The sequence below is a fragment of the Cryptomeria japonica genome, chromosome 7 (assembly GCF_030272615.1).
Source record: "Cryptomeria japonica chromosome 7, Sugi_1.0, whole genome shotgun sequence".
NCBI lineage: Eukaryota > Viridiplantae > Streptophyta > Pinopsida > Cupressales > Cupressaceae > Cryptomeria > Cryptomeria japonica.
Genome location: NC_081411.1, coordinates 605,447,239 through 605,459,268, shown reverse-complemented (window position 1 = coordinate 605,459,268; position 12,030 = coordinate 605,447,239). Strand labels below are relative to the sequence as shown.

General features: G+C 33.5%; 1 protein-coding gene across 1 annotated transcript in view; it reads left to right on the top strand.

The window, feature by feature from the left end:
* LOC131043327 (uncharacterized) overlaps positions 1-985 on the top strand; it is a 35,177-nt gene extending 34,192 nt beyond the window's left edge. The window contains exon 3 of the mRNA XM_057976525.2: positions 355-985. Within this exon, the coding sequence (XP_057832508.2) occupies positions 355-519 (165 nt within the window). The 3' untranslated portion in view covers positions 520-985. The remainder of the gene's footprint in view (positions 1-354) is intronic.
* Positions 986-12,030: the final 11,045 nt, after the last annotated feature.

Genomic DNA, 12,030 nt, shown 5'->3' with positions numbered 1-12,030 from the left:
ATTATTTGATTGAAGCCTATAAGGATCTAGACCACACTGTCTATTTTTTGTAAATTTTAATTGCAACTGTTATAAGCATTTTCTTAATGTTTATATTAGTGAATAATCTACATTCTGGTGGTAGAATTATAGACAGCTATTTTTTGCAGTTCTGAATTAAACATTTTGAAGGGAAAAGAACTTAATTTTTTCCTACAACCCTTATTCATACACGTCTGTATCCTATTTCAGAATGATGCCCTGGTACCTCTATCCATGTGCCACATCTCTTGGTGAATATGCTTTCTTGATATTAATGTTTTTTGTCTATTATGCATCACTTTCGATTGACAATAACTGAATTTATTCATGCAGATTTCATCTTTGAACTTGTTACGGGTTATATCAGAGCAGGAAAGCATACCAATTGAAGAACTCAATGCAGGGAGAATATGTGATTGGTTTGTAAAGGACAAAGTTAAACGTGAGGAAGATATTAATTCTGCCACACTCAAGTGGGAAACCAAATCAGAATGGTGACATTGAACTCTTCAGAAATGTTTCCCATACATTGTAGAAGATGGCACCGTGAATATACATCTAGGCAGGGCTGAATTGTGGCATAGGCTAATATTTATGAAATTCTTGTCACAAAATGCCCATTTATCTCAATTCCATCCTGGAGTAGCATGATTATATATGCAACAACGAGAAGATACATTCAAGAACAAGTAAAAGATTAGGAAGCAGCGAAGGTGATGTTCGGACAGTTTGTAACAGGCTACAAATTGTGTAATTTCTGATTTTACTGATATTCAAATCTCTAGATTGCACAATGTGTTTTATCCCTTTGTCTCTCAACTGACATTGCAGTTTGCACATATAAAACTAAGCTTGCAAACAAGGGTAGCTGTACAATAAATACCGCATTGAAAGCCTGCTTCTGATTCAAAGATGGTATATTGTATTTGGAAACAAAGATATATTTAATTTTTTTAGGACTTGACTTCTATGTTATCTGAATGGCTTCACAGAGTGATGTAACTAGAACATGATAACTGACTGGTAAGGAACATAAGTCCATGAGTAACTTCACTTGCATCCCTTTGGAGGTGGTTGTAACTGCCCCTATGATGAACTGTTTATGTTTGAGTTGGCCTCCTTAGACAAAAAGCATGCATTGATTATGAAATATTAGAAAAAAAGAAGTTAAAATTCACATGATTAACTACATTTTTATTGTATATTTCTACGGCTTGCAAGTGCTAAAACACAAAATGAGCTTTTACGACATGGTTTGCTTGTTGAGTTGGGCACCAGGAGTGTACGTTCATGATATTAATTATCTTTGAAACCATAGATGACATACATAATGTCATATACACATACCGGTAGTATATTTCACAGCTACTTCAAAGTAGCTTAGTCAATGTCACACACAACAAATACACTGTAAATACATTTCATAGCTTTAGTAGGGAGGCTTTGAATTTTCAAGCGCTTTAATTCTTAAATCGGAGTATACAAGTTTAAAATAAAACTGGGCCTTTTCAAAATCTTTAATTATCTAATAAAAATAGATAAATATTTACTTTCTTATTTAAAATTCAAACAACAAAATATAAAAGACAAACAAATTGAGTTAGTATGTGTGGTCACAATTCATGTATCTTGTTTATGCTCTTACATATTACGTATGTGTTTAATATAGTTGTCAGTACAATATCTAATAAACTTATCTACTAGCATGTTAGTAAATAATGATTCAATACTAAGTTCATTTAATCCATGTCTTGCATAACCCATGAGATAAAAGCATTCATTCAAGCTTACACAATAACCATTATGCCAAGATTAAATAGACTAGTATACCTATATTCTAAAAATATATATGTAAAATAATGTCGAGAGATATCACATAATTGTCTTGCATGTTTATTAATTGTCAAGGAGGACATGGAGCTGAATAATGCTGCACTCTTTCACTCTCATTAAAGATGTAACAGTTTCATATACTTAAAAGACAAGTGGCAATGATTCTATTTATTTAGAGTAATAAAATAATACTTATAAAGAAACTGAAACATGAATGCATTTACATGTCATCTACACATCAAATTTATTCAAAATCAATTTTTTGTTTACGGATATTTGTATGTCATTGTAGATGCCTCTCGGCATAACAAGTTACAAGATAACACATGATATACCTTGGGAAAAACCTCAAGAGAAAAAAATTCAACTTTCAAAAACATCCGGACTACATCTTTATTCAGTAATAAAGCAATACAAAGAACTTACAAAGTTAAAATGCATACTTCTGAAATATCAAGCCCTTCAATGCATCCTCCATGTGTCCAAGCATGAATCCACACATCCCATGTCATGCTTCACATATGCACTCCTTAGAAAGACTCAAGACCATGAGTTCACAAAACTATTGACCCCACATTTAATATTGGGTACTTGGTTTTTGCTTTATTAATACTTCTTCGATATTAAATTAATTACATTTTTCTAATGTGAGACCCACATTAAATATATTTTTCAATGACCCCACATAAAGTGACACCAAGAATGTTAACTCTAGTGATACACCTCCATCTAGGTCCCCCTAAGTGCACCACACACAATAAAATAAATAAACATTATGCAACATGTACAACACCTTATCCCAACATTATCCCACTTGTTATATACAATGCATAAGGGTCAATCGATAAAATACATCATCATGGCCATACATGAAATCTCATGAATCTCCAACATGCTCTCATGCTCCTTCAAGATACCTTTAATAAAACCAAGTGACAACCATCTCAAGCAAGAACTCCTCTCATCTTCTAACATGCCACTTATGGAAGAAAAGGAACAAGACAAGGTGAAGATACACCCTTCTAAGAACACAAGGAGTCAAATCCAATGTGATAACAAGGACTCCAAGCTGCTTTTATAAGGAAAAAAAACTTAAATGATCGAAAAAGACATCTACAACACATGCCAATAAATCTGACCATCCATATCTATGAGGTATAAACAACATCAATAATGTAACGTCCTCCATATTTACATAATTACTTAATTCACAAAAATACACAAAATAGCATAAATTAATGACATGTGTTAAACATCCATAGCTCAAAGACATTACATTAATTACAAAAACGTTTAGTACAGTAAGTTATTACAAAGCAGTACACAAGGAAATATAATCCTTTACATTCGACCCTAAGATCGATTTCATAGAATACATAATATGATGAAGTTCGCAATAAGAACTCCAAGAACTTGTCATCTACTATAAACAAGAACATTGCCCGGGCGCATTACCACCCTACCACAAAGTGAATACATTTCCACAGAATCCTCATGAAAGGAAAGATTCCTGACCTAACAAAAATAGGAAAGTAATGGAATTGTGTGATATTTTAAATCAACATCTCTATTGAAATCAATTCAATGATTTAAGATCTATCTCACAAACTTAGTATCTTAATCAAGATTTCCAATCATTCCAAGAAGAATCTAGAGATATACAAGAGTATAGGAAAGCACACATGATCACGTAAGAGCTCTCCATTTTCTTTCAGGCCTATAACACCATTATTGTAATGTCCTTCCTAATTACCATTATTATTCTAAATATTTGTTCTGTTATGAGAATAATTTCATATTCATTACATGTCTGTTCTAATTGTTTTATACATCCTTCTATATGCATTTTGTCTTATTACATATGCAGTCTTCATAAAAAGCACTTATATGGTTGTTTGTGTAATACAGATTAGAAAAACAGTCTCATTTTAGCAAATAAATTTGAATTGTTTTAGATAGAATTTAAATAAGGTATAGCATAGAATATGCCTATAATTATGTTTGCATACCATTTTCAGATTTTGTGTATAAGTTCTTTTAAAAGAAAAGTTTTTAAAAAGTAAGAGAATGATTAATCTTAATGCAAGAAGTATGTATATGCATATGTATTTATGTATATACGTATATATATATATGTATATATTTATATATGTGTATATATTTGTGTATATATATGTATTCTTATGATTTTATTCGTACATTCTTAAAAAAATAACTTTCTAGCATATGCAATTGCATACATTTAATAGATCTTTATTTTCAGATGAATATGATCTAAAAGTAGTTATGATTCGTTATTTACCAACTAATTCATTGTAATCTGATTTCAGTTACTGTTTGTTACAGATATCTAATGTCTCAAGTAGTGGTTTTCATAGAGATTATTTATGTTTTCTCTATTCTGGGTTTGTCTATGGTTTATATTGAACTTTTTCACCTGTATTTCTCTTATCAATTCTATCTTATCATGTACTGATTCATAAGAACAATAATTATATAAGTTAAACAGAAAAACATACTTCTGTTCTAATATTTGGAAGAAAAATTTAGCACTAAACCCTTAGCCACAACTTTTGTTTCGCCCTTTAACTTGCACTCCAATTATCCGAGGTAATGCTAGATATAATACTCTTCGATGCCCCTCTTTTCAGCAATTAAACCCTCATAGATTTTTATCGTTAAAAGATATAGAATAAAATTAAAACCATCTTTATTACCCATGGCAAGAGTTGTTCATAATATTATTATGAAAGGCCGATTACCATGTCTTATCATTATTCATGTAATCGTATACATATGTAGATCTTTATCTATACATACGTGTATATGTATATCCATATACATATGCATACATATGTCTATGATATGTTGTACTAATTTATTTCGAACAAATATAAAATAGTCCTTCTTATGATAAAATTATTGTATATTAGTATACATGTATACATTCATAATTAAATTATGTAATCAAGAAAAATATTTACCATTGCATTATTTTAATAATTCAAAAATAATGGGATGTTACAAATAAACTTATGTCAATCACATATCAACCCATAAACTATATCCAAGCTCCTTGTATCAAACCTATCAATGAAGAACATACATATCCAAGAACTCCCATTGCATGGGTGATATCAAATTTGAAAATAAGCTCAAGGAATACCAATTCTACCAATCAATGCTCATATCAATGTGTGATGAGTAATCAAAAGATGAAGTACTAAGAACAATCACAAGATCCACACATGCAACCCAAATAGTTGCATATTCTCTCACAATGTGTCGCCATCCTCCAAAACATATAATCTTGAATCTCGTGGAAGAAACCATATATTGAAGAGAGAAAACTTGTAAATCATAAAATATCCTTCTACTAACACCTCAAAGAAGTAATGATCTTGTGTCAAGTACAATCTCCTTACAACCCAATATGAAATGTCATATCAACACCCAGTCGTTCAATCTCTCAAACCAAACAAACATATACATCATGTGTAATGCCAACATGAATGTAAGCTTCTCTAACTAAGAAGACTCAAATTAATCATTTCCAATAAAAGAAATCAACCCAATAAAGAATCCTAAGATCCTCATAATGACATCAAAGTATCAAATTAAATGCATAAGGAGATAACCATGATATTTATCTCTCAAAATGAATCCTCTAGAACTAACCATCTATCCATAGCTCAAGATCCATATCTATCAAAGATAAAACATAAAACATAACTCATCTGGAACAAGAAGTACCTTTCATGTTGAGTAGACTAAGCATGGAGAATGAGAATACTCCTCCAAGATAACCAAGTAATCATGACTCACTCCAAGAACAATCTCTTCTCAAGTCCATACTAGGTAAAAGGTCCTCAGCCTTCCTACTAAAACCACCAACTATCTCACCACGTGTCTCTAATCACAAGAGAATACCAACATCACCTAAGGCTCCAAGTATACATGAGCACCTATAACCGATCAATCCATGCCAAACCCCAAAATGCAACACAACATCATCATGAATTAATCAAGCAAATGATCTTGTACTTGATACAAAGAGAACCAAACAAGACCAATGTCAAAGCTCCAACAGTTGAATCATGAACATAAACATGATATCATGCTCTAACCATGTCCTCCTTTTGGATCACATGCAACAATGCAAACATCTTGGTTACAAGAGAACTTGTATAATGTCAAACCTCTATGCTAGCATCATGAATAAATCATGATACAACGTCAAACACACTCTACAACAAGAATCAACACGTCCAATCACAAGAAGATAACTTTCTCCAAATAGTGAGCCTACAAATCTGAAAGAACTTTTTAGCAATAGTGAGATCTAAGAGCACCTCCAAACATCTACAAACATTAGACAAGATCATCCGCCATCAAATGGTAAATCCACATCATTGCCAACAACTCCCATTGAATCATGATATCGATTCATACATGGCATCGTGATAACCATCTTCTAAATGAAGATCATCTAGGTTTACACACGCAACTGAAATGTAAATAACATCAAGTTAAACCAAGATCTCCAAGCCAAGAAGATGCAACTGTCAATCAAAACATTAAGAATCAATCCTACACGGCCAATCCATCATCCTCAAAAGCTTCCATGAAAAAATATAACCAATCAAATGTAACCAATTTATCATAATATCATGATAAAGTCATCATGCTACAAATTCCAATAATTGTATAATCAAGGACTCTAATCATTCATCCCCGTAATCTCAAAGCAAACATGCCAATACACAAATTACCACATATGAGGCCAACTAACAAAGTCTACATCAATATTGAATCAAACCTGATGGATATAGATAATCCTCGTTGAGTCATCCCACTGTAATCAATAGGTTGTGCATACCTACAAAACACATAACTCATAGATCCAAACACTAAAACATGCAAACTCATCATCACATTAGTAAACTGCAAACTGAGATATCAAAGAAAAAAATCCTATAGACCACATTACTCAAACACCAAATAAACCACATAAATTATTTTCTCAACATGTCCACATCTAAGTACCATAGTCAAGGAACTAATCAAGCAACTAAGAGATAAGAAGCAACCTCCTAACAACAAACGAAATCACCACCAAACCACCACAAACCTTATTGTGTTGTGTAAATGCAAAAGTGTACCTACATACCCATGATACCATAATCAACACCAATGGTGTACCCGTACTCAACTATCATCCACATGAGACCCCAACTTTCAAACCAGATCCAATCATGTCCTCAAACCGAAAACAACATGTGTACTTGTCACTACAAAATTCTAACTCTAAAAAATACCTATAAACTTGTATCAATAAGAACCAAATATGATAATCAACTATAGCATCATAAATATCACATAAAAACATGCACTCCCTCAACATTTTGCCTCTTGACTTGACTGAATGCTCACATAATCACACCCTAAATCATAGGCACCTACAAGTGTTCAAATAAGTACACAACTCTCTATGATCATCAAACTAGAAAAATAACACCACCACTATGTAGTACATTGAACATGCTCTCCAATGCTTATTTGAAATCAAAAAATCAATTTTGCATGCAAAAGTTATGCTCAAAACCATGAAAATGAGAACATCTAACTTGCAAGACCCAAAGATAATAAAAATGAAAAAATCAAGGAAACAATTTGTACCACTGCATAGTGATCAAAATCAGCTTTCAAATGAGTATAAGAAGTCGAAAAACAGACCATTTGGGTGAAAGTTATAACTGTTGGAATTTTTTTGCCAATATGGCTATATATTGAAAACTAGTGGTGACATACCAATAGCTCTTAGATGGCCCACTAGTGGTGGCACATTGGTGGTGCACCTGCAAGGGGTCAAACCCACCAAGGTTACAAACTTTGGTTAAATATAAAAAAAATTGATAGTAATTTTTATCTTAGTTTATTTAATATTTTGAGCGGACTTTTAATTTTTGTGGCCAGTAAAAATGTTTTTAATGCACTGATGGCTAACTCCTACAGACTGGGTCCCAAGACCTCTAGCTGGGGATCTACAGAGTCAGTAGGGACTTAAGTCTCATACCATGTGTTACATGTAAGAGGTTGTGATAAAAAAAAATTCTTTTTCCTTTTTTCTTTTTTGTTTTTTTTTGCTTCAAACTTTTAATAGCACCTAATCATATATTGATATTTTTTTTTTAATTGTTTTGTAGGGATCTATTTAAAAAATTGATGTGATATTTTTTTCAGATATTTTTAAAAATATTTTTGACACATTAGGCCATACAACCGTATGACCTAACCTAGAGTAAAAAAATTGTAATTTTTTAACCTTTCAAAAATAAGCCAAATTTATGTCAAAATTCATCTCTTCGTCATCTTGAATCCAATGATAAGGTTCATTTTGTCCCAAAAGGTCATTTGTAAGACTTTCTCAATAAAACCCTCATTTGAAAGCAAATCCAAGAAACCCATTTGTCCCAACATTTCACAAAACCCAAATCTACAAATAACCCATCATAAGAACAAACCCCAAACCCTTAGATCTACAATAAAATAACTTGCATATGTGTTCCATATCTTGTAATGTCTCAAATCTTCATGCATAGCCATGGCTTCAACTTTGCATCTAATCCAGACAAGCTAGGGTTATACTTCAAAATCCAACCATGAAAATTTTAATACCACTTGTTAGAAAATGATTCTTCAATACCCAGTTCATTTGATCAATTTCCTAAATAACCGGATGAGAAAAAAAAATGCATACAAGCTTACAAAATAACCATTATACCAATATAAATAGACAAACAATAAGATAACACGTGAGATACCCTAGGAAAACCCTTAAGACGGAAAAATCTAGCCTCCAAAAGCATCAATATTCTAGCTTATTATTCAACAATAAAGAAATACAAAGCACTTGCAAAGTTACAAGGAATACTTATGAAACATCAAGCCCTTCAATGCATCATTTATGTGTCCAAGAATGAATCCACGCATCCCATGCATTGCTTCACATATGCACTGCTAAAAATGACTCAATACTATGATAGTTCACTCACCCAACCAACCTTAACCACTAAACATGTGCTTGTTTATATAGGCATAAGCTCACAAAAATACAACCAAGTGGTAAAGTAAAACCATGTGACTCAAAATCATGAGTTCACAAAACCATTGGCCCAACATTTAATATTGGGTACTAAATTTTCACTTTATTAATATTTTCCCAAAATTAAATTAAATACATTTTTCTAATGTGTCCCACATTAAATATATTTCCCAATTTTACATAAAACACAAAACGGCCCCAAGAATGTTTTTGATTAAGGAAAAACAAGTTTTTAAGGGACCAGAAACCCTTTACAAGACAAGTTTTAGAAGGACCTGCAACCCGAACCGAAAGATAAACTTGAAAGACCACTCAGAGAAACAGAACACAAAAGAGAATTGGCCCAGCCAATCAAAAGAAAGGGAACAGCATTAACCCCCACCAAAAACCTACAGGCTACAAAAAATCAGCAGCCCTAACCCAACCAGGAAGGATCAAGAATTTGACCTACCCTTATGGAATTGAAGGGTCATATCAAAAGAGGACTAGGAAAATTTAGATTTTTTACTTTTAACAGTAATCCATCCCTCCTCAACCCTAGTAGCAGCCTTTTGCCAAGAGGATGGGTCCAGAATAGAGGACCTCCCCTCATCAGGAGGAACAAAGCCAACATCCAGAGAGGCAGAGACATCAACCACAATCTGAGATGCGAGAGGGTCATCCATCGAAGAGGAAGATCCATCATTTTTCAAACGATCACTCGGGATGCCACCGCAGACATCCACACATTCCTGAGGCAAGGCAACACCAGAAACAAGAGGCGTACCCTCAGTCTGAGGAACCTATGCCACCACCTGGGAGAAGCTTTTCTTTTTAACAAAATAGTGTTCAGAGGATGCACCCTTCCACCAAGAAGCAGATCTTTTTTTCTTTTTATCTGTTTCACACCCTGCAGCAACATGTACAGTCTGGAAGCACTTTCGACATCGAAAGGGGATACCTTCAAAGTCAAGTGGTTGGACCCAAGATCCCAAGGAAGATTCAATCTCTAACTCAACTGGAAGCCCTTTAGAGACATCAATGTTAACCAAAATACGAGCATAAGTAGAATGATAAATTTGGTAAGATTCCTTATCAATCATCAGGAATTCGCCTAAAGCCTCCCCCACTTCCTCTAGCAAAGAGTCCATCCATAGATGAAGGGGAAGGTTAGGGAGCCTAACCCAAATAGGAATCTCATTAAATGAATCAGTAGATGGGTTAAAGCCTGAGAACCAGGGTTTAACCATCAAAACATATTTGTCCTCCCAGCTGAAAGGATTAATCCCTAAGATTTTCGATCTGTCCTCAGCATATTTAAATTTAGCAATGAAAAAACCCTTGGCTGAAGGAAAAATGTTAACTGAACCTTTTATGATCGGTTCCCAGCTTTGGGAAATCCAAGTGTGCAGCTGAGGAAGGCTTGGCCAAAAACCTTGAAACCTACAAATCAGACCATGAGCTTCAAACACAGAGGAAGTGTGGATGATATCCATATCAGTATCAGCAGACACCTTGAAAACCAGAGGTTTGCAAACAGAAATAGCCATAGGCCCCAAGCCACGGATACCCCGATCAGCAGCAAAGGGCGCTGGATGCACCATATCACCATCCATAGAGGAAACCCCCGTAGAGCTCCCATTCATAGCACCAGGCAAAGTCTCACCAGCCACACCAGGGGAACTAGGGGACTGGACGAAATCACCAGCCGACCTAAGGGTAGACGACTTCGCTATAGCGCACATCCTTAGGGCAGCGGCGGCGGCAGCTACAGACGCAAACGGCCTTAGGGCGGCAAACGGCATCGCTAGGGCGGCAGACGGCATCACTCACGGCCCCAAGAATGTTAACTCCTACGATGCATGTCCATTTAGGTCCCCCTGAATGCACTGCACACATAATAATAAATTAAACATCATCCAAGGTGTACAACACCTTATCCCAACATATCATACCTATATTTTTAAGAATCTATGTAAATTAAATTGAGATATCTTTTTTAAGAATCTATGTAAACTTAACACTTATTATAATTGAATCATAACCCTAATTTGAATATAAACTTAAATGAACCCTAAAACCTAACCCTACCTTAAAGAAGATCCTAAACTTTAAGTGGCTAATATTAAGGGTGAGAACCAACGAGCGACATGTAGACTAAAGATAAATTCATAAAATGATTAATATTTTCCTATGATATTTTTTTATCCTTGATTTATTGTCTCATTTCTTTACCTATATGTAGTAGTATATCTTTTGTAGATCATAATTAGTGTTTATGCCAAGGGAATTCTAGTTTCATTTGTGAATTATGTTTCTTTTTAATTCTATTATAAAATTGAAACATTCCTATGAAACACTTATATAGATATATGTTAAACCATAAGTTGTGTATGGTGTTGTTGGTTGTTTAATCAAATTATGTATACTAAAGAAATACAAATCACTTAAAATATTTAGTATATCACCTCATTTTTATGCTTTAAGTTTAATTTCAGGATTAGTCTCTATCCTTTTTCATTGTGAACAAAAGTAGAATAGGTTAGTTTAGGTGATATACTAGGGGAACCAACCCTCTTTGGATATTCACTCCAACTTTCAGGTCACCCATTGTCTAGAGTGTTTCCATAATGTCAATTGGAAAGAGAATTACTTCACCAATCCTCCAAAGGTGCATTTTGACATGACAACAAACTATGAATATAAATTACAAACGAGCTACAAGGCATTACACAAAAGAATTCATGAGACAACATGGGTAAATTGTATAAAGTTGATTATTGCATACCTTGAATAACATAAAGCTTGCAATAAGGGGTGAGTTTCTTCAACCAATGGGGATGTTGATAAATAGTTTTTAATATTTTTTATTAAGTAGTTTGCATGCTTATTTTCCAAAAAAATAAATATTTAATTTAAGGATGAATAATAATAACATTTGATTAGTTAATAAATACAATATTGTAACTACATAAATAATTTTGGTTACAAACTAGTAATCCATTAAAACTATTACAATCGGTCTAGTATTTATAAAATGTATAGCCATGATACCTAAATGTTGACCTATATTGGTTTCATCAATTTTGAGA